General features: G+C 38.4%; 1 protein-coding gene across 3 annotated transcripts; it reads left to right on the top strand.

The window, feature by feature from the left end:
- Positions 1–1315: 1315 nt before the first annotated feature.
- On the top strand, positions 1316–25595 carry arhgap35b (Rho GTPase activating protein 35b). 3 transcript variants are annotated; one of them, XM_007260984.4, is made up of 7 exons: positions 1316–1630; positions 10282–14223; positions 14378–14519; positions 15439–15516; positions 15967–16098; positions 17142–17247; positions 18621–25595. In XM_007260984.4, the coding sequence occupies exons 2-7, from the start codon at positions 10492–10494 to the stop codon at positions 18985–18987; spliced, it is 4557 nt and encodes a 1518-aa protein (XP_007261046.3). In that variant the 5' UTR covers positions 1316–1630; positions 10282–10491; the 3' UTR covers positions 18988–25595. The 3 variants fall into 3 exon arrangements, with proteins under 3 accessions (XP_007261046.3, XP_007261047.3, XP_049332435.1); XM_007260985.4 differs by having other exon boundaries at positions 1316–1734; XM_049476478.1 differs by lacking the exon at positions 1316–1630 and adding an exon at positions 2776–2888.
- The last annotated feature ends 357 nt before the right edge of the window (positions 25596–25952 follow it).

Genomic DNA, 25952 nt, shown 5'->3' with positions numbered 1-25952 from the left:
GTAACATTCAAAGAACAACAACTGAACATTCTAGAAACATTCAAATAGCCTTTACCTGTCCAGTTTTCTTAATGTTCTCAGACTGTTTTTTTAATAATATACATATTTCCAGCACATAACCTCAAACTTATTTGCAACAATAATTTCATGTTCCTAGAACACTGTCTTGGAATGTTGGAACATAATATTTTCAGTTTTCTTAACATTACCAGAATGTTATTTTTTAATGTTAAAAACAAATGTTTAAAATTATGTTCTAAAAAAAATCCGATGCTATAACATTGATATAGACTAATGTAAATGTTTTTGCAAAAAACTTTAGGGACCTAAGACCCCAAAATGGCAGAAATATTTTATACAGCTTATGAGATATTAATTATTTGATTTATATTAATAATAACATTGTTATATTTAGTTACTATGGGTAAAATGGACAAAAAAAAAGTGTAAAACGTAACCGTGGTCAGGTCTTTGTGGGGATCAAATGTGGGGACCCAACATGACAGAAACTTTACAGGTAGAGGAAATCTGGCTTTCTGTTATTGTCATTATTATTATTATAATTAAACTTTGAATTAAACATTATGCTTTCAGATACTAGGGTTAAATGTAGAAAGCCCACTCGAAGTCAGGAACACATACTTGTTTAAAGGACCACATGCCCCCTTAAATCTTCACATATGAACTTCAACACCACTATATACAGCTCTGGATAAAAATTTTGATTTTACCAATCTGAAAACCTCTGGAATATAATCAAGAAAAAAATGGATGATCACAAGCCATCCAACCAAGCTGAACTGCTTGAATTTTTGCACCAGGAGTGGCAGTTATCCAAAAGCATTGTGTAAGAATTGTGGAGGAGGACATGCCAACTAGGGTTATTCCACCAAATATTGATTTCTGAACTCTTAAAACGATATGAACATGAACTTGTTTTCTTTGCATTATTTGAGGTCTGAATGCTCAGCATCTTTTTTGTTATTTCAGCCATTTCTCAATTTCTGCAAATAAATGCTACAAATGACAATATTTAATTGATTATTTGGAATTTGGGAGAAATGTTGTTCGTAGTTTATAGAATAAAATCACAAGGTTCATTTTACTAAATAGCAAAATCAGAGAAACTGATTCAGAAACTGAAGTGCTCTCCTATTTTTTTCCATTGCTGTACATCACAATGTGAACAATCGTTGGGTTACTGTAGAGCTAAAATGGACAAATTCCACAAAGGCAAGAATACATCCGACACTGTGTGTGTGTTACAGAGTGTGTGTGTGTATGTGTGTGGTGCGCGAGCGCGCGCGCGCTGTTGTGCATGCGCCACTGGGCGAGTCTCGGCTGTCTCCGTAACTGTGCTATTTCTCCGCGAAAAAAAGGGAGAGAGGGGAGAGTTGGGGCGGAGGGGCCGCCATTATCGGGAAGCTGGAAAAACCCACCGCTCAGCCCACATGCAGCCCTGTAGCTCGGCCACGCGTCCAGCGGCGCTCCTGCGTTCCGGGGCTTCGGTTCGGCGGTGAGGCGGCATATCTGCGGCGGACCGGAGGGAGAAGCCCGCGCGCGGCCGTCTGAAACCAGCGCCTTATTATGGCCACAACAAAGGACGGCATAATTGGTCCAGAGCAACGTGGTAAGGCCGGAGGGAGAGTCTGGAGCTGGTGTGTGTTTTTCTCCTGTGTTAGCGGGGGGACCAGCGGCTGCGGGGGTCTCTGTGTTGAATGTTGGCGTTGCTAGGTGAGGGTTTTGTTGTTTTTACTATTATTAATATTTGTCAAGCTGCGCAAAGAAGAGACCAGCGGGTTAATCCGGGGCTAAACAGCGTTAGTAGTTAAATCCATTGAAAAGTAAGGTTAGCAGGCTAGCAGACTGCTGCCTGCTCACATCCAGCAGCAGCAGAACCAGCAGATAGAGCAGAGTCTCAGCCTCAGCTAGAATAACCTGAGTAGAGCACTAGCTAGCCTTAAATAACCTAACCTAGCTTGTTAGCTAAGCTAACTAGAAAATGGGTGGGAAGTTAACTAGTTAGCTTAGCTAACGGTGCTAGTTGTCATTTATCTAGCTATTACATTTGCGTTAACATGTAACGTAGCTAGTAGCTTCACGTTACTGAAACCGGGTGTTCTGTCGGATTGTGCTACCCATGGATATGTGCTTTTTGCCACCAGTGCGCATGCGCCGACCCACATTTTCTCCATTCTTTTTAATGTTTTCATGTTTTTTATGGGAATTCTGCGTTACTTGGATCACTAAACAACCGGAGCCCCCTGTCATAAGTTGTCCGAGTGTTTTCAGGGTGTAAATGACAGATAATAGTAAGAGTTATTATAAAATAGTTAAATAAAAATGAAAAATGGAATAAAACAAAAAAAACGGACTCTAACCACCCCAGTTCCCTTTGCTGTACCATGATATATTCTTTTAGAATTTCCCAATATACTATCCAAACTTCAGCAGGGAGCATTTTTATATGAATGTCGCCTTTTCTAGTATTTTTACGTTTAAACCATGCTCTAGGGTAGCACGGTTTGACAGGGTAGCACAACTCGTCAGAACACCCGGCTGAGCAGCTCCTCGCCGATGGCCTGGACTGGACTGGGAGGAGAAGGAGGTGGAGGGATTGGATTGGGCTGGAAAGGGAAAAGAAGGACGGAGAAACGCAGTAGCTGCTGGTTATTTATCTTTTCTAATGAAGCTAGCTGTTAAATGTTTTAATACGAATCTCTAGATTAACTACATTTTGGAAAGACCACTAGTTAACTAAGCTATCTAACCTAACGTTTTCTTTTTTGTCAGAAGACGGGTACGCCGAGCCGAGAGCTCTGACAGCTAGCCTAGCTGAAGAAAGGCGTGTGTGTGTGGTTAAATCACAGTCCTGCAGCTTGGATAGGGTAGGATAACCTAGCTAAGCTAAGCTAGCGACCAACACTGAAAGTGTATGCTAGCGTTAGCTACGCTGGACCCGAGCCGGCTAGTCTTCTTTCTAGTTAAAGAGGCCTGGATTTGCATTATTCCTCGCACTCTGCCAGTTCTAATCAGAGAACACACTCCGGTAAAGCTGTCGGTTTCAGTGATTTTAAACCAGTCCTCAGATTTGGACAAATATTGATGGAAACCCCGTTAGTCAGGCGCCTAGCTAACGTTATTGTTCGCATCACATGCGCTTATGGCAAGCCCTGTTAGCCTGAAATCACAGCAGCGATAGCTGCCTGTAGTCCTAATTCATTTTAACAGTAAGAAGTCAAAACGCAGGATCTCAGAGACCAGATCAAGTGTACAGATCTAGTCATATTGCCAGGACGACTTATCCATTATGTAATTTTGTCTAGTCATACATTACCACTGATGCAATACATGCAATCTCACACTTACGTTTTCTAGTAAATACTTCTGTTATATACAGCTCTGGAAAAAAATATTAGACGACTTAAAAATAATCAGTTATTCTGATTTAACTATTTATAGGTTTATGTTTGAGTAAAATGAACATTGTTATTTTATTCTATAAACTACGGACAACATTTCTCCCTAATTCCATATACAAATATTGTCATTTAGAGCATTTACTTGCAGAAAATGAAAAATGGCTGAAATAATAAAAAGATGCACAGCTTTCAGACCTCAAATAATGCAAAGAAACCAAGTTCATAGTTCAAGTTTTAAGAGTTCAGAAATCAATATTTGGTGGAAGAACAACCCTGGTTTTTAATCACATTTTACTGCATCTTGGCATGTTCTCCTCCACCATTCTTACACATTGCTTTTGGATAACTTTAAGCCACTCCTGGTGCAAAAATTCAAGCAGTTCAGCTTGGTTTGATGGCTTGTGATCATCCATCGTCCTCTTGATTACATTCCAGAGATTTTCAATTTGATAAAATCAAAGGAACTTAATTTCTGTATGTGAACTCAATGTTTTAGCTGTTTTAGTCTGAATGGCATTATAGATATAATTTGTAATTAAAATTCTACTACTAAACATACAGTTATTGATATCTGCAACTGTAAAATTCTGTAAAATGAAAGAGAGCAAAATAGCATGTGAATCAATGGTGACATATGACTTGTGTAAATTGCATGAAAGGTATAGGGTCCTGTCAATATGTAGGGCTCGGAATTGAGGAATAAAAGCCCAACTGTTTTTTTTGCATTGCGGAAATCATATCTATCAAATATCACAGATTATATCACGGAATACATATGGAAATACCCAGAATTAGATGAAAAAAAAAACTTCACAACTGATGACCAGAGAAATATACAGACATTATAAACATATCATAACAAACAGCAGAATTTATCTTATCTAATCAGCAGAGAGATATCATTCTCTACCAAACCATCAGCCATTAATTAATTCCAGGATCAATTCAGGCTAATTCGCCATTTTTGGCTTCATAATGAAAGATAATATAAATTAAAAATGACTAAAAGAAGATTATTTATATTTATATAAGATTATTTTTGGAATTAAGTATTTTTAAAACTTTGACAAAATATGTTTAAATATGTAAATTCTGTTAATATGTGCATCTCATGTTAAATCGTTTTAAGCAGTTCTGGTATATATTATTATTACAGTGCAACACATTTCAGCTATTAATGTAAAAATGTCTTAGGGTGTAGTTACTTTTTAATATATATGTGAGTTGTCTAGATTCTCCTGAAAATAGCATCTTGCATATTATTGTATTGTAATGTATAGGTGAATAAAGGTGCATCTATAAATAAGTGGTTTAGTGTTGTAAGGAATATACAGTATTTAGTATTTACAGCATATGTTACTGATGTTTAGTACAGCTTTTAAGTTTATGTAAGTCATTTACTCCTCAGCGAAAATACTTTAAAAATACTTTTAATGGGATGAAAAGGGTTTAATTTAGATTAATTCATCACAGAGCATGCAATTAATTGGATATTTGTTTATTATTAAAAAAAAAAAAAATATATATATATATATATATATATATATATATATATATATATATATATATATATATATATATACATTTGCCAAAAAATGTAACTTATTTAAATGGACCTAAATATGTCAGAATGATTTTATAGTTTGTAGATCTGACATTATTACAGGTACAGATTTCATAGCTGATATGTGAAATTATGTTGATATAATTACAAATGCGGTGGCATTTCATGTTGTGTGCATTGTCTTGGCAACACAAGACAAGAGTATATTAATTTACCATAATGGCACTAAATGTTGACTCATTGCCTATATTTAGCAGAAATATTCAGCTTTTTGTTGTTGTAATCACTTTAAGTATGGTCTATGTGCTTATGTGACTATAAGCTAAAATGTGTTGCCAGTAACAGGTGGTGTAACAAGCTGGTGGCAGTGTGCCACTAGCATCTGCTCACACTGTGTTTGCCCTTAGACTTTTTTTTACAGACTATGTTGACTTGGGTCAAGAAGAGTTCTGGATCAGAGAAATGGTTGAAAAAAAAAGTCTGACTGGCACAATATTCCCCTCGAAACAAATAATTGTATACAAAGATACTTGTTTGTAGAAATGTAGGAGCATGTTATCTAATTTTTTAAAATAACAGCAGATAACTGCTTTTAAGAACTTCTAAAAAATGGTCAGATTAAGGTTTGACAAATATTTTAAATCAGTGTTTAAGGGCGTATCTACTAACTCTAGAAGTGCAGTCTTTAGGTTCACTGCTCTAGAAAAATAACCATATTTACACATTAATGAACCTACATTTAATTACATGTACCAGAGGGGTGGGCTGATATCACCCAACAGGGGCAAATTGCCAGACTTGGGTTTTGAACCCACATCCTGTCATCGAGAACCCAGTGCTCTATCCACTGAGTCACCACAGAGAGATGTATCATGACACTCACAGACTAAATTAGGTTGATCTAGTCTCTATATTTTGCAGTTTTCAGTACAGTTTACTATTAATTAATAATAACATTCTTCGTTAAGAATCAGGCAGATGTGTAGCTCCAGTGGAGAACTAAAGAGGCTGCTTAATTTTGCTTTAACTTGTAAATATGAGTGCTAGTCTTGCTAGAGGTGCATCAATCAGGGACTGCTTTTGTTTATTGTTATGTAAAAGCTGTCTTATATAAATATGTATATAAAGTTGCTTCTCTGACACAAAAACACTTTGCTTATGACATTGTGACACTGAGATTGAGTTTTGACAGAAAAACGCAGAACACTTGCTGATTAGTTGTCAACTTGATTATCTTATGATGTACTTGTTGGTTGTCAGGTTTTCTGTAATTACTGGCTTGTGTGTTTCAGTTCAGTAGTTGACCCCCACAGTATCACGCATCCTATATTGGTTTGTGCTAGTTTCTAAACAGTATTCTGTGGTAAAAAAAACAACGGCACTGTTTGGTTGCAACAACTTTTAGGGCTGCACACTTTATCATTTTATCATTAGCAAAATTCACATTTAAGGAAACTTTGTCAACATCATGCTGAAAAAAGAAACATGAATACCCTTTATTTTCAGTTACTTTACTACTGTAGTCCCACAGAGCAGTTTTGTTTCTCCAGTGATGTGGTGGAGATGCTCACCTTTGTAATAAGAGATAGAAAGATTGATCGGTTTTCAGACAAAATACATGATAGGCGATTGCCGAAAATGTCAGCATTTAGCCGATCCTCACAGCTCAGTTAGATATGGATTACAGAGTCTCTGAGAGGGCTCACTGTTGGTGGGACAAGATCACAAGAATCTGCAGTACCTTGCCCAGTTGCTAGTCAGGGCTGCAAATTCAGCTCCACTTATCTAGTCTGACATTTTTTTTTTTTTTAATGTTTAAGCCATTAATTAAGACTTATGGAGAAAAGAGGATGAAGACGTTTAACCCCACTAACCGGAAAATCTCTCATCCAGTTAACAAACTAACAAACTCTACGATCCACAGTTAACAGCAAACACTGTGCAGCACATTCAAACACCACCAAAAGTACAGCAGCAAGCAGATAGAAAGCTATAGCAATCACGGTCATAGCAATCAAGTAATAGAGTTTTACCATTGGATAAGCAGCTCTTTTCAGGTGTGTGCAGTCCTGTAGATGTTGGGGATTCACAGACTCTCTCAGCTATAGGTTGCTGGAGATCCACAGCATTTTTAATGTAATTGATTGTAGGAAGTTAAAACCAGTTAATGCTGAGATACGATGCATGACACTTTATAGAATCCCTGTACAACCACGCATTAGATTATTATTGTTGTTATGAAAAAAAAAATTATATGTATGTTTAACAGTTTTAGTGGTATGGCTTCTAAGGTTCTAAGTAAATTAACATCCTAAACAAAATATTTCCTTTTAAAGCATAATTTGTGTTGGACAATAATTTACACACATCTTTTTTGACAAACCTTCAAGTAAATATGGCCAAAATTAGGCAAAATTGCTTGGGAGGCAAAATGATATAGGAAATATACTGGTATCGGCTGATATTTGCTTTTTTTGGCTGATTTGGCCAATATTTCAAATATTTGTTGCCATTTTTGTTATATCATGGAAAAGGAATTGTAAATGTGTATATTAGTATCGGCAGTTTGATACATGCATATCCATAGAAATGACCAGGTTTACCTGGAAAGTTGAATCAATCAAATCAGTGCTAGCTAACAGACAGCCAGTCTCAGTGGAGCTGGCTACTGGCTAACTGGCAATACTATCAGTTTTTCCAAGCTGGATTATTATTAAGTGTACGTTACTCTGGTCTTCGGAAAACCGGCATGAAGGTACTGGCATAATGCAGCCCTCAGGCGGGTACTAAGTGATACTGAAGTATCGAAAATCTATTAAATTATATCACCATTATTGAATTGTTTTCAGTCGTGATAAATATTGATATTGAATTATTATCCAGCCTTGCATTTTGCAATTTTTTTTTTTGGTTTGGTTGTAGTCTGTCTTCAGATTTCACTGTTGCGGTTGATTTTCCTAAAATTTTATTTAAAAGCAGTCACAGTGTATTTTCTTGCTTATAGTATCACAATACATTGTGATATATAGAATTGTAACCCCTCTACACATATACTCATCATATTGCCAAGTTCTTGCCAATACACAGCCCTACTGCTTATGTACTGTATGGACACACTGTATAGAACTAAGGAAGCTACAAGATGAGTGGAAACTTGCAGCAATGTACAGCGGAATGCACTGCTATAGTCATGATTTACTATTATTAACCAGATAAGCAGTAAAGCTTTTTTTTCTTGGAGTAGTGTAATAGTGTCTAGTTTCTCTTTCATCAGAAAGCTTATGTTTGGTGTTTTAAACTGGAATGAGAACTATAGCCGGGTGGTTTGTGCCAGGCAACAGAGCATAAACATCTAAAGAGTAGTAGTTTAATTTTGCCACATCAGCTTCCTGTAAATACATTATGCACAAAAGTATTTTTTATCAGGGTTATTAAAAAAAAAGAGTTTATCAAAATTCTGCTCACATAAAAAAATCAACTATATCTCTGCTCACTATAAGTACTGTGCATTATTTTAAAAGTGAATTATCATGACATCTAAATGAGCACAGATTCTTCCAGACAGGTGTTGAGATACAGTTCAGCAGTGACTGGCATGCTCTGTGGCATGTGTAGAAATGCTGAGCAGGCTCAGCTGATCTTCATTCTGGATCAAGGTGGCAAGAGGAAATGATCTAAGTGACCTCTGCTCATTGTTTGGGAATAGAAAGTAGAGTTTCAGTAACAGACTGCATTGCATAAGTCTCTTGTTACAGGAAAGTATGGTGGTGCAAATATGATTGCACTTATTTTAGAATGAAGCATTAAAGACCTAATGAGCGGTTTCTTCTGGGATTTCCCTTCTCTCTCAAGTGCACACAGGGGTCATTTAAGGTTTTATGTGCAGTAAAATACTGTACACTACATATAGCCAATGGCTTTTGCCAATTAAATGATTTTAGACAAAAATATCAGACTGTGTTCATTTTGCACCATGAGTTTTAGTCAAAGTTCTAGTCAATTTAAATTGATAAAAACTAAAAACATTTTAATCAATTCAATTAAATTTAATTCCGTTATTATTTTGCAACAACCAGCGGCCTCTATAAATGTGGCTACACAGCTTATACAATCTGATGCACTTAGTAAAATATCCACACAACAAACCCTCTAACTATTAAAAACTCTAGTTCATCCGTTACTCGTTTGTACTGGAGTTACGCTAACTTAAAACACATAAAATGGCTTACCATGGCACTACCACTTAGTTTTGTTAAATTAATAGTATTTAAAATGCAGTGAAGGCTGTATGAATTGTCTCCTGTATCAAGTTCAACAGGTGTTAGTGGCCAACATGACCAAAATACATTAGCTAATGATCTTGGAATGCACAGATCCCTTTAAGACATTCAACAATGCTAAAATAAAACATGAGATTATTAAACTAGCTAACACTAAGGATGCTGTGTAGTGTGACGGGTTTGAATCATTAGAACCATATGTTCTGATCAAAAAGAAAATTTATTACAAATAGTTTCTTCTCAATCTCGTCCGTCTTTGACATTTTTATTATAGATCTCATTTTCAATAATTCATTTTTATTTAGTTCTCCTATTGGTTCAGTAATGAAAACTAGGTTGTCAACAGGTTTTCGTTAACAAAACTAACCCTGAACAGTACTCTCTACCATTTTTATTAAAACACTGGATTCATTTGTCAAAGAATGGTGTTCAGTACAGTCCCCTCAGTTTTGTGAAGCAAACGGCAGCCAACGATGGTCTAAAACGTTAAAAATTCACCATATTGTGTTGGACATACAAGTGCCACTCTGGTTCTGCAGGAAAACCAAACCAAACAAGAGCCTTGCTTTGGTAACTAAGCTTGGTAGTTTGGGAACTTAGCAGCCCTGGGTATTGAACCCACCACCATGATATCAATGTCCCAGTGAGACTCCACTATTACTACCAATCTATGTTGTTTTTCTTTACTTTGATTAATTTTATTGTGATTCATATCCTAGATGTAGTCAGTGATTAAATAGCAATAACCAACTGCACATTTCATTATAATGTAATTCATCCTGTTTAATTTTGAATGTTTACGTTTTTAAGAATTTGACACTACTATTGCATTATGTTTTTATGTCAAAATATGATGATAAACATGTATCAAAAATATCTTTATATATAGTCATAAAACATATATAGCATATCAACCACCCCTATTGTCACTCATCTGTTCATTATACATAAGATTGAAACAAGAAGATGCTTTTTTTTGTAATCTCATGTTTTATTGTTTTTCTTTTCTTTTCAGGATTACCCCCGATTTCTCTGTAATATGGGCAAGAAACATGCAAGCCGGACCAATCTGATGTAAAGGAATGGTAGAACCACCAATGCAGAAATAAATCAGGAGACCGATGTGATCGAACAGAAGCGAAACTCTTTAACTCTTTATGGACACGTGTCAGAGAGTCATCCTCTGTTGACCTTTGTGGCATGGCAAGATGAGTGTCTGTGTACGATGATGGCCAAAAAGCAAGATTCGCGGGCGCCCACCTACAACCTGGTTGTTGTTGGACTGTCGGGCACAGAGAAAGAAAAAGGCCAGTGTGGAGTTGGGAAGTCTTGCCTTTGTAATCGCTTTGTCCGCCCAAGTGCAGACGACTTTCATCTCGATCACACATCAGTATTAAGTACCAGCGATTTTGGGGGCCGGGTTGTCAACAATGACCATTTCCTGTTCTGGGGAGAGGTGGAGCGATCTTTGGAAGATGGCTCAGAATGCAGGATGCATGTCGTTGAGCAGACCGAGTTCATTGATGACCAGACGTTTCAGCCGCATCGTAGCACAGCACTACAGCCTTACATCAAAAGAGCTGCGTCCACAAAGCTGGCATCTGCTGAAAAGCTCATGTATTTCTGTACAGATCAGTTGGGGCTGGAGCAGGACTTTGAGCAGAAGCAGATGCCTGAGGGAAAGCTACAGGTGGACGGCTTTCTCCTCTGTGTTGACGTGAGTCGAGGAATGAACCGCAGCTTTGATGACCAAATGAAATTTGTCACCAACCTGTATAATCACCTAGGAAAGACAAAAAAGCCTGTCGTGCTTGTTCTCACCAAGTGCGATGAAGGTGTTGAGCGGTACATCAAGGACTCTCATACCTTTGCTATTACTAAGAAGAACTTGCAAGTTGTGGAGACCTCAGCTCGGTCTAATGTCAACGTGGACTTAGCTTTCCTCACGCTGATGCAACTCATCGATAAGGGGAGGGGCAAGCTTAAGATAATACCTTATTTTGAGGCTCTAAAGCATCAGAGTCAATTGATTGCCTCTGCGAAGGACCGCTATGAATGGCTGGTGAACCACATAGTGAAGAATCATAATGAGACATGGCCCAACGTCAGCCGACGCATGCAGCCATCGCCAGAGTACAAAGAGTATGTCTTTTTAGAGGGTACGGCCAAGGCGAAAAAGCTTTTCCAGCAGCATATTCATCGACTTAAACAGGAGCACATTGAGAGGCGTCGCAAGGGATACTTAAGTACTCTTCCACTGGCTTTGAGTTCTTTAGTATCTGAACTGGATGAAATTGAGCATTTGAGCTGGTCTGGGGTGCAGAAGGTTCTTGAGTCCAAAAAGGACTTTGACCATTGGTTTGTTGTGCTAGAGGATGCACCGTGGGAGGATACACCACATCTTGACAATATGGAAGATGAACGCATACCCTTTGATGTGCTTGACACAACTGCAGCAGAAATCATCTTTGATGCACATCTTGAACATCTGCGTAATGAGAGCAAGCGAGCTGAAATGCGACACGAGTTCAAGATGAAACTGGCATCTTCACCCTTTGTCACTCCTGGCAAGCCATGGGAAGAGGCACGCAGCTTCATAATGAATGAAGATTTCTACCAGTGGCTGGAGGAGCCGGAATACTTGGATATTTACAACAGGCATCAGAAGGTGATCATTGACCGAGCGAAGGAGGATTTTCAGGAATTACTCCTGGAGTATTCTGAGCTTTTCTATGAACTTGAAGTAGATGCAAAGCCAAGTAAGGAAAAGATGGGTGCAATTCAGGAAGTGCTTGGGGAGGAGCTGCGCTTCAAAGCTTTACAGAAGCTTCAGGCAGAGAGAGATGCTTTAGTACTGAAGCACATCCACTTTGTCTATCACCCAACGAAGGATACCTGTCCTAGCTGCCCATACTGTGTGGACAACAAGATTGAACAGACTTTAGCCTTATGCTTCCCCACACGCTACCCTTCCTTTGGAAAGTCTCACATGAATGACAGCAAAGCAGATAGGATTAATTTGGTGATCTTGGGAAAAGATGGTTTAGCAAGAGAGCTAGCAAATGAGATCCGGGCTTTGTGTACCAACGATGACCACTATGTGCTTGAAGGAAAGCTGTACGAGCTGATACTCAGACCCATTGAAGGCAACGTGAGGCTTCCTGTGAACTCCTTCCATACAGCCACATTCACACCTCACGGATGCCTGTGTTTGTACAATTCAAAGGAATCTCTGTCTTATGTTGTGGAAAGTATTGAGAAGTTGAGAGAGTCTACACTTAGCAGGAGGGAAAACCACATAGCACAACTTCCTCTGTCTCTTTTGTTAGTGACTAAAAGAGGTGTGGGAGCATTGAGTGACATTGGTGGTGAGACTGCCCAATCCTTAATCTCTCAGGGTCAGCAGGTAGCCATGAAACTACAGTGTAACTTTTTGGAACCTGCCTCTCCTGGCTCGGGCTATGGGCGTAACGTGAATGAAAGACAGATAAACCAGGTCTTAAAGTGTCTTCTGGACTCCAGGAGGAATGCTGTTTTCCGTAGCAGTTCTCCTCCCCCTCCACCTCTGCCTCCAGGTATCAGGGACATGCAGCAGGACCAGAGTCCAGAGGCAGACTTGCGTATTGTCATGTGCCTCATGTGTGGAGATTCCTATGATGTAGACCAACTTCTTGCGCCCTTCTTGTTGCCTCAGCATTGCAGGCCAACCTCTCCCCATTCCAGCGGTACTTCAGTGCTTCTGGAGCAGACAGTTGGCGGCCATAGACAGACGATAGAGCTGTCCCTATTGTCATATCATGCTTCTTTTACCATGCGTAAAAGCCGGCTGGTACATGGGTATGTAGCCGTTTACTCTGCTCGTCGTAAGGCCTCATTTGAAACCTTGTGTGCCTTCCTCTGTGAGGTTCCGGACATCATTCCAGTCCAGCTGTTAGCTGTAGGGGAAACCCAAGCGGAGCTCACAGACTCTGACTTTGCGAGAGAAATGCTGACCCAGGGTGAGGATCTGGCTCGTGAACTCGAGGGTCGCTTTGCCAGTGTGGTCTGCGGACCAGGTGGAGTTGTCGGAGGACTGCACAGAATAGATCTCTTGCAACCGTTCTTTATGGAGGTGTTAGAGAAGAAGACCCTCGTTGAGGCCACACATATGTACGATAATGTTGCAGAAGCATGTAGCATGAATGAGAATGTGTATTCCCCTCAGTGTGGTTCCCCCAGCCCTGTCACTATGCTGTTAGATTCTGAGGAGGACATGGAAGCCTCTCCGCCTTACCACGATGGCACCCTCACCTCTCACAGTGGATTCCGACTGCCTGACCTTGATTCAGGGGACACGTTCTCCGTCATCTCTGAACTTAGTACTTTTGAGAACAAGCTGAACAACAAGGTCCCTCTACAAGTCAGACCCAGGCCCAGTGTTACCTTTGACCTCCGAAAGCACAACTTTAATCCCTACACGGACCCAATCAGCCACCGGCGATCCCTTACCTCCAATGTGACCTGGCCTCCGGCTGGAGAAAGCATTTATGATCCATCAGATTACGCTGAGCCAATGGATGCGGTGTCCAAGCCTCGGCCCAGCCATGAAGAAAGCATTTACTCTGTGCCGCATGACAGCACACAGGGAAAGATCATCACCATCCGGAATTCCAACAGGATGCATTCTAACGGTGGTGGCAACGGCTCAGACAGCGAAGGAGATGGCAGCTCGTTGGAGCGCCGACGCAAGTTCTCCACAGTAGGGGTGAAGCCACGACTGTACCGGGACCGCTCCAAGAGGCTCGGCAAGTTCAGTAACTTCCGCACCAGTTTCTCTATCGGTAGTGATGATGAGCTTGGTGTCCTTCCAAAGACAAAGGAGGATGAAGTGACTGTGCTAAAAGGAGAGTCACTTATCGAGGAGGGGGAAGATCCCAAGAAAAGAAACATTCTGAGGAGCCTTCGTCGACCAGGCAAAGTTAGTATAATACAATAGAGATTTTTTTTTCCCAAAGGCGTACAGTTTTGAACCAATCTAATGGTTGCAGTTTAGATGGTGTGAATAGAATTTAAATCATGTTGCAGTTTAAATGGTGTGAAAATAAATGTTTTTCTTTTTTCTTTTTCCACAGAAAACGAGACCAAAGCCTCGACACTCAATCTCTAAACCTTTGGAGAGTACTTATTTTGGGGTGCCTTTGGTTAATGTTGTGTCTCCTGATAGACCCATTCCACTATTCATTGATAAATGTATCCGCTTCATTGAGGCCACAGGTGAGTTCATAGTTTCTAGCAAATGTTTATATTAGACACAAGTAAACTTCAGCACTGAACATCTTATATTGTACCGACAAATATTGAGTAGAGATGTAGGGAAATATTAATATTGTATTGCGATATGTTGTATCTATTTTTAAAAACACTGCATTGAATTTTTATCTTGCATGTAAATGTGTTTTATAAAGAAAAAATGTATGTGTTTTATTTGACAGATTAAAAAAAAATTGATTCAAAGAATAATAAATCTTTAAATTGCTTGTATTATCGCAGTATGTTGTGATATGTTGATTTATAAGCCCTGTATTGTGATACATATCGCATCTTCAAGTTCTTGCCAATACACAGACCTATTGTTGAGTACTCAAAAGGTTTTGTATAGTCTCTCGTGTTAAATGATCATACTAATTAATGATTGATAAATACCTGAGTTAAATTCATTCTTATTTGACGATAAATGTGAGGAACAGTTGTTAGTTAACAGTTTTGTCAAATAGAGGTTTCATTTTCACATAATGTTTTATTAGAAGCTAGAAAGACAAAGAAAAAAAAACATTACTTTACACTTTACATTTGATATGTTTGTTTCTAAATGTATAGTTCTCTGCATGACCAATCAGATCTTTGCTACTTTCTGATACACCTTAGTTAAATTTAGATTTGATGACTTGACGTTTTTGTGTGTGACTCATTTTGTCCAGACACAAATGTCAGCATTATTATTGCACTGATTATAACTCCTAAATGCAACATTAGCTTACTTCCTCCTTTTTTTCACCCCTCATTTGCCACTGAAGAACATATGACAACCGCACAAGTGCCGATCTTGCACATCAGCATTTTTGTTCTAAAATGATCGAAAAAGAAAAATGTAAAGAACACGTGTGAATGTATGTTTCATCTTTCTTTTGCATAGGTTTGACCACAGAAGGTATTTACAGAGTTAGTGGGAACAAGGCAGAGATGGAGAGCATGCAGAAACAGTTTGAGCAAGGTGAGTACAGAGCCTCATAATCTCTTTTTAAATCAAGAAATGAAAAGTTCAAAGTCACTGAATAGTACATCATGTTTAAATTTTACAATTATTATGAGAATATTACACTGCTGCGATCTCCATTTACCTCTAGTTTTGTTAATTTTGTGTCCATTTATCCATACTTTTATTTCACTGACTGCTACTAGCTCACCTTGTCCAATGCCTATAAGCAAATACTTATATAAACATATATATATATATATATATATATATATATATATATATATATATATATATTATACATTGTACATGTTGAAATCTTTATTTACGTGAACTAATGTGTATATATTATGTATATTTTTGTGTTAAGACTACTGTGAGGAACAACACATCTGTTTTACTAATTTATACACTTGTATTAATGTGGAGTGACAATCCTGAATTGTTTTTTTTTCTCTCTCTGTGTAGACCATGGTCTAGACCTGGTAGAGAAGGACTTCTCAATAAACACAGTTGCAGGAGCCCTGAAGAGCTTTTTCTCAGAGCTGCCTGAGCCATTGGTTCCATACAGTGCACAAGTGGAGCTTGTGGAGGCTTTCAGTAAGTTTTTTTTTATTATTATTTCCTTTTAGATGAACTAAATAAGAAAATAAATGTATTAAAACGTATGTGGTATGTCCCACATTATATTACACATTTTGCTGTGTGTTGCACATAGAGAAATAAAATACACTGTAAATTCAGAAAACAAAATATATCTATATATATTTTCTCATTCTGATATATCTCATAAAGTGAGTATTGTGTATAGTACACGTCGAAAGTTTGGACACATCCTCTCTATTTCTTTATTCAGTTTATTTTCTGTATAGCTTTAATGTCTTAAATAGTAAATTCACAATCAAACAATTATTAAAAGAAAGAAAACACATTAATTGAGAAGTGGTGTGGAGGATAGCACCTCTCAGCTGCTAGGTCATAGAGCGCTGTTCCAAACTGAAGGATCCTTCATGCAGACGACATTCTGAGCTATATAGTATAGTTCTACCGGAGATGCACCCTACCTAGACTACAGCCCAGACTCTGAAATGCAACTAATGTGAGGTGGTTTTCATTAAACACATTGGGAGCTTCTAGTTGTAATTCAGTGCTCCTCAAGTTCATTTACAGTGATATAAGTCGCACAGATTTTTCATGTTACTTCCTTCGGCATGGTTATATCACTTCAAGAATAGCCTTTATGTGTCTGGAAGAACCTCCTCATGATTACCCACAGATTTAAACCCTTTATCCGGAACTGCTGGAGCTATTGTTAACCTTGTTCTAACATGACTGATGTAGCTCATAAAGTGTTTGCTAAAGATAGCTCCTTAGTTGAATCAGGTTTGTCAAAGCAGGAAAATTGTAAAGCTGTGCAGATGTATGAGGCTCCAGGATGAAACAGCACCACAGTAGCTGTGGAACTAACCAAGAGTTTACCATCATAAACAAAGAACATGTACAATAAGAAATTCAGAAGAACAATTTACAGGAATCCCTTTGTTAAAACAAGAGACAGAGCAAGATTGAAGTACAGGATGACTTTTAACTTGCTAATTTTTTTTTTAAATATTTTTTGTCTGCCTGTCTTTTCACTCATGCAGAGATAAATGATCGAGAGCAGAGGCTGCAAACCATGAAGGATGTACTGAGAAGGTTTCCCCGCGAGAACTATGAAGTCTTCAAACACGTCACGAGTCACTTGAACAAGTAAGACTCTTGCTTTCTACAGCGATTGCATTTTCTATCAGTTATTTCAACTAAAGGTTACAAGTCTTGCTTCAAGGGTAGTATTCTCTTATATAGGTTCATGTGGACTTCATTAGCTAACCATCTCTGTCTGCATTTGGACCAATGCGGAATTGTCTTTGGTACTTCTGAAGACCTAAACAAATATGCTGTGAAGCAATTTGGCCTTTTTTTTCAAGTTGCAAAATAGCTGGGTGCTTAGAAAGGCAACAGTCTGAATGTGGTAATTTGACTCCATCAACTTTGAAGCGTATGAACAGATTAGAATTAATATTATAAGTACCGTATTTTTTGCACTATAAGGTGCACTTAAAATCCTTTAATATTCTCCAAAAAGGTTAGTGCGTCTTATCATCCGGTGGACCTTATGTGTGAATTTTACCAGTCAGGATATAAGGAGCAGTAAAGCCACTCTGCTGAAGTACAGAGTTATACAGGAGTTTCAGAGTTTCAGATTTCTCCAGCAGTATTAGCATTTGCTGCTAACTGCGCATAACACTAGCTCTTTGGCCATCCAGAGGGATGGGTATTATTGGCTTGCAGCCTGCTGCTAACCCCGAAAAAGCACTGCTCGAGTGGCATAAGCATTAGCCGCACACTACGCTGAACGCTAGTTTTTTGGCCATCCAGAAGTAAGTATCTTCAGCCTGTAGCCTGCTGCTAGCCCCGGCTAGCACTGCTGGAGCAGCATTAACGTTAGCCACTAATCACAGCGCTAGCTCTCTTTCTGTAAATGAACAGAAGCGCTTTACTCACCCAAATAAACAGTTTTTAGGAGAGAAATCTGTGTAGATTTACATCAGTACTCGTTTGACTTGTCTGACTAGTCTGAAATGTTTTTTTTTTTTTTTTTTTAAGAATTTAGAAGAAAAACCCCTACTACTAGTTAATAGTGCCGCATAAAATGCACCTTATAATTCAGAGCGCTTTATGTATAAAAACAGACAAGAAAATAGACATTTCTTGACAATGCTACTTATAATCCGGTGCACCTTTTATAGTGCGAAAAATGCGGTAATATGGTTGCTGCTTTTTTTTTTTTTTACAAAAATACAGTTATTAGGCTGCAAGAAGAAGGTTCCTAGACAGTGGAGATTTTGTATTGAAAATATAGCCTATATCTAGGCCTAATCCCTGTTTTGCACACCTTATTCCAGTGTATTTTTTACACTTCTATTAGTGTAATTGACATTGAAATATTACTGGTAATTGAAATTTTTAAATTATATTGTGCCTTAAATAATTTCTTTTAACTGTAAATTGAGTCATTATAAAATGTAAGCTTTAACCCCTTTTCTTATATTTTGCTTTTTTTGTTTGTTTCCCTTTCTTAGGGTCAGCCAGTGGAACCGGGTTAACCTGATGACCAGTGAAAACTTGTCCATCTGTTTCTGGCCAACACTGATGCGCCCCGATTTCACCACCATGGACGCTCTGACGGCCACGCGCACCTACCAGACAATCATTGAGACCTTTATACACCAGTGCGCATTCTTCTTCTACAACCAAGCCCCCGCTGAGTCCCCTACGGGACTCTATGGCATGCCGGGACCAATGGTGCCCTCCGCTCTGCCGCCGTCACCCACCGCCATGCCCTCCTGCATTCCGCCTCCCCCACACTTCAGTCCCCTGCTGCAGTCACCGCCCAATTCTCCTCCTCAGAGCCCCCACACTGTCCCACCGGAGCCACAGACACTGTGAGACAGGGAAAATGTAGAAACACACACACACACTCGTATACATTACTTTTTACTTGTCTATCGGCCATGTATTTGCAAACATACTCAAAGCTCATATCCTGCACACATGTACTTACTTGCTGCAGTCTTTATATAGACACTTGAAAAAAACAGTACATATATATTTAGGTGAGTGTTGCATGTGGCAGTTGGATACACTTCTTCAGTAATGCACTGAGTTAGTGATATACACATGCCTGAAACTGTAGCGTGCTGTTGACGCACACTCTTACACACACACACATAAACACACAAATACACACGGATTTGGTCTTAAGCATACCCTGAGGGAATGCACCAGTCTGATGGCATTTACCAAGTACATTCACACACTTTGCACACTCAGACAAAAACACAGATGAGTGTCCATATCTCTGTTTGCAATCACGCCGTTCTCCCATCTCTCTGTTTGTGTGCGTGCAAACCATCCTGGATTATTATGGGGCTGTCACTGTGCAGATGGATCAGAAGTTGTCCTTTTTAATGAAAGTCAACGTTTTGCAGTTCAGCAGACATTTGAGTTTGCAGTTTTTCCTGTTCTTTTCTTTCTCATCCCTCTCTCCTTCTCTCTCACTGTCTCTCTTTCTCTCTTACCCTATTATTTTTCTCCTTTGACGATTCTCTGAACCCCCTGAACTGAAACTGTGTCTACACTTTTTGCCCAACAAATGAAGGATATACATTAGGGATGTACGTTCTGAATTGCAGTCCATCCACCCTGGCACTTCACTTACTTTTCCCTGAAGGATCTATCCAGTGAAGATAAACAGACATTTTGGGAGAGTATCAAATTTTTATTTATTTATTTTTTTGAAAAGAAAAAGAAAAAAAAAGAATGGCATCACTGCTGCTGCACCCTAATTTGAACGCAATGAAAGACATGGTAACCCATGTTGGTTTAATCTACCTGACCCACTATTTGGATTTAAAAGACTCTTGTGCTTGAGTTTGATTCCTCCTCTTTGCTCCAAGACTTGAAGCCTCTTGACATGCTAAGGAGTTGCATTCGTGAAGTTTTGCTCTCATTGGTTCCTGTGGATATTGTGCCCTTAAATTCAGTCGCTGGGAGTGTGCTTACTTTTGTTCCAAGACTTTTACTTCTTCCTGGAACGCTGGGATTTGATAAGCTGGATCTATAACGACACGCGATTAGAGGGGAAGCACTTTACGTTGGATGAAGAAGTGCCCCAGAGCATTTACAGACTTTGGAACACTTGACATTTAACCTCTGAACTTTGAACCTCTCCACCAAGGGCGAACCCAAAACCCTCGCAACCTTAATATAGGATACGGATTCCAAAAACCACATCAATAGGCCTTTTACGGACACCCCATTTGACTGTTTAAATAGGAAAAAAACGACAAAGAAACTGCACCGTTTTCACTTACTAATCTAAAGCACTTTGATTTTCTTTTAGACCTTTTAGAACTGTTTTGTGAAACATAACACTGAATACCATTTGGGGTAGGTCCTAGCCCATGCCGGTTGGGATGGTTTATGATCTTCGCGAGGCTTCTATGTGTCTCTGTTCTGGATTTTTCTTGTACATGTGTGTCATTTAAGGCTAAGCCATGACTAATGTAGACATTAACTCATATCATGATTGTTTAAACAAATGTATTCAGATTTCAACATGTACAGCAGTCCGGCTCTCTGCATCTGCCATCGCATACACCTTCAAAAATCCCCAGAGTGTCAGTGCATCTCATGAAACCATTTGATAAAAAAACAAGCATACAAAAAAAGCAGTTCATTGTGTGTAGATTGTAAATGACTTTGCTGTTCTCCTAAAACATGAAGCCTTTCTGTTTTGTAATATACACTGTTTGCTTGAAATCCCCCTTTCTTTTTTTTTCTTTTTTTCTTCAATCCAGCCAAGGTACAGTAGCTTAAGTACCAAAGTAGTGCTCAGTGCCCAGCTAGACTCAGACACTAGTTTGAATGACTATTTTAATGATTTGTTAGGGGTGATAATGTTTTTAAGCTAGGTTCAAATACTGGACATGTTGTTTGTACATTTCATTCATTTGTACTGTTTTGTTCCCCTCCTTAAACAGAAAAATCAGCTCATTGGATGAAAAATGAATGTGTTTGATCACCTGTGTTCTTTCTACAACTGTGATTACATACCTGAATTGAGAAAATTGAGAATTGATTTTGCTGCAATTAATTGGCCTATTCATGCTCTGTCTGCAATGTTTTTTTCGTAGTTATTGGTACAAGGTTGGGCAAGAATTTAGATAACATTCAGGAAATAAATGTATTCAGACTAATATGAAATTGTTGTGCAGAAATCTGGCTTAGGATTAGATTTGGACAAATTTAAAAAAAGCTTTACTCACTTTTAGTAAAGGTCAGGAGTAATATCTGTCAAGATTAAATGTTTTTTTAGGGATGACTATACAATTTAAAGGGTAAGCAGAAAATAACCAGACTTTTAATGCACAGAACGTTGCTAAATGCTATAACGTTGCTGGCAAGCCAGGCTAGCATCGCTAAATTACTCTGGTGGTAATGTTTTTAGTGTCCTATTTTCAAATAAATAATAAACAGAAAGCATGACAATATAGAATCAATTCAAGCTTCAGCAAAGTCAAGCTATATGGTAAATAAAAGTATGAATCTATAGAGCTTAATGGAAAAATTAATCTACATAGGTTCTCAATAAAGTCATTTTAAATGGTGGATGTTTGCTGTAGCTAAATTCAGTTGCTTCTTGGTTACACAAGTCAGGTTTCCATCCACTACAGTTACACAAAAAACTAATTTAGGAGCGGCTTTTAAAAGTTAAATTCAGAGAGTTAACTTTGTCTTTGCTTTGAGCAAAGACAACATTAACATTAACACACTAACAACATCCTGCATCTGGGAGTGCACATACACCAGACAGTTCTGAGAGAGCAGGATGTAGACATACGGCCCCAGGGGGCGGAGCCAATGCTAGAAATTGATATGTAATTTTTGTGGTCGCTATTAGCCAATCATGCAGCAAGCTTTTGACAGGCTAAACATTCCCCAATCAGGATCAAACTTGTACACTGTACGTGGCCTATTCATATTTCACTGCTAGGCTCTTGGCAGGTTTTATGTGATGTCTTGCTACACTCATTTGGTGAAACAACTCCAGGTTCTTAAAATTGCAAAATAAAAGCCCTGCTCAACATTATAGCTCAATTAAACATTTTAAAATAATTGGGCAAACTTGATGGACAAGTCGGAGGAATAGTTGTTTCCAGTCATAATAGTTCAAATCAACTGAAAGGAGAATCTAATGATGAATAATGAATGGATTCAAGGTATTCCTGGCTACAGTGGAGGTTCTTTTTTCATCTGCTTTTAAGCTATAGCTAGCAGGATAACAGCTCATTCACCCCATTAATGTTCAAATATGGTGTAAACAGCTGAAGGTGCATAACCAAAGAGGTGGTGAGAGAAAGAGCAGAAGAAGAAAATGTATACAGTGAAAGTACAGTAACTAAAGCATAAACATTCTTGAAATAAAACAAAAAAACACTGTATTAAACCAGAGTCTGATTTAGCATCAGGTAACTCACTATGAACAAATGCTAGCCTGTTGCTAATGTGATGCTAGGGTAGGACAACAGCTTCACACAACTTGGTGGGTTCGGGTACATACACTTATTTGTCACAAGGTTAGGAAGATGAAAACTGTGTGACTATTTGTCCAGCACGCTAGCTAGATTTTGAACAACCAGCTACACTCTGCTATTGTAGTAGAAGTGAAATCTGATTTGTGTGGGATGGAATATGCAAATTTGGCGGAGGAGTTTCAGTTGTTAAAGGTCTCATTCCATTGTTTTTTTTTTATTCTTTATAAATGTCTAGTTGTGGTCTCTAGTATGAATGAATGCCATGTGAGCCGTTATAAAAAAAATGCTCTGGTGTTTCTATTCAGCCCTGCTTTAGATCACTAAATTACTGGTCTCAATTTTACAGCTCTAAAACAAAATGTTTTCAGAGATACAGCCTTAGTTGTAAAGATATAGCACTCACAAGTTGACGTAGACAAAGTGCTTTTCCTGATCAATTCATTTTTCTGAATATTTTTCTTTTACTAGCTACTGCAGACAGGAAGAGTTTAAGGAAGATTTTCATGTGCAGCATGAACACAGTACAAATCATAGAGACCTTCTGTATTTCACACAAAAGAAAGTGGATTTTAGCGGAAGGAGATCTTTAAACTTGTCTTGTAGAGACAGATGCATTTACACTTCTATAACATGTGGCTCAAATGTTCCTCAGGTGACCTACTGAAGTGGGTTAGGTGATTAGATCTGTTTTAAATCTTGTTTGTGTTTACACTTACAGTTTTATATGGATTGGTCTCATCCAGATATAATCTTAAAACTCAAAATGGAGGACATGACCACACCCTGTTTGTCTTTGGTCACATAATTTCACTTGAGAATTAGGATCGAAGCAGATATAAATCTAAACCCCCGACAATTTCAGGAAGTTTTCTGAGATGCATTTGATCCACATGTTACAGCAGTGTAACCTCATCTGTATCTCCAAAACACATTAGTTGACCAAAACTCATTTGACGACCAAGTGTAAATATGTTTGGTTAAAAGCCATACTAGGGTACAATTCAGATACGATACACATTAAGTATCCAGGTGTAAATAGGGTCTATAAGATTAAAAAACAACAATAAATGTTAGATTTTTAATTAAGCAGACGTCAATGTTAGACCAGAGGTTGATGTTTAAAATTTTGCTGTGTTGCCTGGCCAGAATCAATCAGATTATTGATTAAACAGGTGGAAAAACAGTCTCTACAGATGGTTTCTACATTATGCATGACTTTTTTTAATCTCTTATTGGTTTAAATAAACTTATGTCGCTCATAAGGGCATATTTCCACAATTGAACCATTTTCAAAGCTTGTCCAGTCGTATTAGTTTTTAGTTGTTGCTCAAGAAGGCAGAGCATGGATACGTCAGTTGAGTTGAGCTACAGAACGATTTTACATGGGGGACAAAAATCCAATGGAGTTGATACAGCATCTGCTTGTTTTTGTGTGTGGGGGGGGTGCTGACTCATGTGGAAACAAGTTAAAAAGGAATTATGTTAAAAAATGTTTAAAACTTGACAGCGATTGTTGAGTCGACTGGCTAACTGCTGTGAGTTATTTTTAAGGTTGTTTCTCTGTCCTGGACAGCAAGCCTGAACAATTAGCTCATTCTTTTTCTTCTGTTAGTATCAACACATACCTTTGCTGTGGATTATCTTCACTTCTTTCTCTTAAAACCCATAAAACCTCTCAAAACTGGAGAGCTCTTGTAGCATAACTGCTATTATCCTAGCCTCTGATGCTAACTAAGACCAGAAATGATCCTAGATCGTCTCTGAACATTTACACCCAAATGTTTCCCCCAAAAAGCTCTGTAGAATAAAGAAGATTTGAACAGGAGGGGCGTCTTATGAATGTGAATGTTTTCAGATTAAATGATAAAGCTCAGCTGCAGTGTACTTTCTTTAAACCTGGCCTAGTTGTGGTCTTTTCTGCTGTAGTTTGAGTTCTATTATCTGCTGCCCTCTTATGGCTCTGGTGTGAACTGCAGGAGAGTTGATCAATGATGTGTAGGACGGTCAAAAGTTTGGACACTCGAGTCGAGCTTTTTTTTTACTTCTCGTTTCCTCATTTTATAGTTGTGGTGATAAACAATAAAGTACATGTTTTTACTCACAGCTAAAGCTAAAAATGTTACGTTACATTTATACAGTAATATTTGTCCCAGAAACAAATATCAAGCATTTAAACATAAGCTTTTAGATTCATTTTACAAAACAAAATTACATTTAATCAGATGAACTCAAAGCTTTGACTGGATCAGCATGTTTAGGAGCATTTGAAGAAGATTCATTTGTTTGATTTTCTTTCTCTTGGGAACAATGATTGTGCATTTGACTAAAGAATTAGTAGCTTCTGTTTCCTCTAGTCTGCTTCTAAACCTGTCTCAGAGCCTCTCTGCCTTTAATTTGCAGGGAGATGAACCCCCTGCTGTTATCAGAGAGTAGCTGTAAGGTCATGTTTCTTATGGACTGTGTGACTGTATGGAAGAGTGAGATGATTTAGAGGGTGAGCAGTGACTGACTGTAGCTGCATCACCTGAACTCCTGCAACTACATCTAAAACAATCACAGCAGCAACGCAGATTCTTCTCTTCTAGTGAAGTAAATAGAAAACTTCCAGTGGGTGTTTTTCATTTGTGTGTGTGAGGTGTCTAATGTTTTATGCCTTTTCTCGATGGATGCTGTTCATTTTGATACTGATTAACAAAGTTTTGTTGGATTTTTTCTTTTTCTTTTAGTGGGTGGATTTAGGGTGAACTCAGTTCCATGCATGATTGAAGACCCTTACTGGGAGAAAGGGTTGCCACTTTTCAGTATTTCAAAAGTCATGAAATTATGAATAACCTGTATTTAAAGATGTAAATGGTGTGAAATGGAAAGAAGCATCAGCAGAGCCTCTCCTGGAGGAGAGCCAGGAGGGCTGTATGAGCTGTACCATAGACAATAAATCAGTCCTGATACATGGAAAAAGCGGGTGGTGTTCTGTTTGTCTTGCATTTTGATAAACATTCAAGGTCTTAAGCCCTATCTGGAAGGGATAAGTTTCTCAGGGAAAAGTGTTAGAAAAATATTTCACACGTCTACTCAGTGATAAAACTCTTGCATCCAGACTGCAATTGAAAAAACAGGAGGACCAGTGAGTTTTTTGGCTTTATGGGTCACATGACCTCATTTCCACTCGCTGTCATGTATACATGGATCTCTGTGGAAACATGGGCCCAAAGTGTAATTACGGTGTGTGGCAGTGAACAAATAGCTATTTTATTAAACGCGAGGTGATAAAACATAGAGATGTGAGTCCGGATGGGAATAAAATTACCAGAGGAC

The sequence above is a fragment of the Astyanax mexicanus genome, chromosome 1 (genome assembly GCF_023375975.1).
Source record: "Astyanax mexicanus isolate ESR-SI-001 chromosome 1, AstMex3_surface, whole genome shotgun sequence".
NCBI lineage: Eukaryota > Metazoa > Chordata > Actinopteri > Characiformes > Acestrorhamphidae > Astyanax > Astyanax mexicanus.
Note: the sequence above shows the minus strand (reverse complement) of the source record. Positions and strands in the feature narration are given on the sequence as shown.

Coding starts and splice junctions, on each gene's coding strand:
- arhgap35b (XM_007260984.4), top strand. CDS start 10,492: ATGATGGCCAAAAAGCAAGATTCGCGGGCGCCCACCTACAACCTGGTT. Junction 14,224..14,377: donor GCCTTCGTCGACCAGGCAAA/GTTAGTATAATA, acceptor CTTTTTCCACAG/AAAACGAGACCAAAGCCTCG. Junction 16,099..17,141: donor GGAGCTTGTGGAGGCTTTCA/GTAAGTTTTTTT, acceptor TCACTCATGCAG/AGATAAATGATCGAGAGCAG.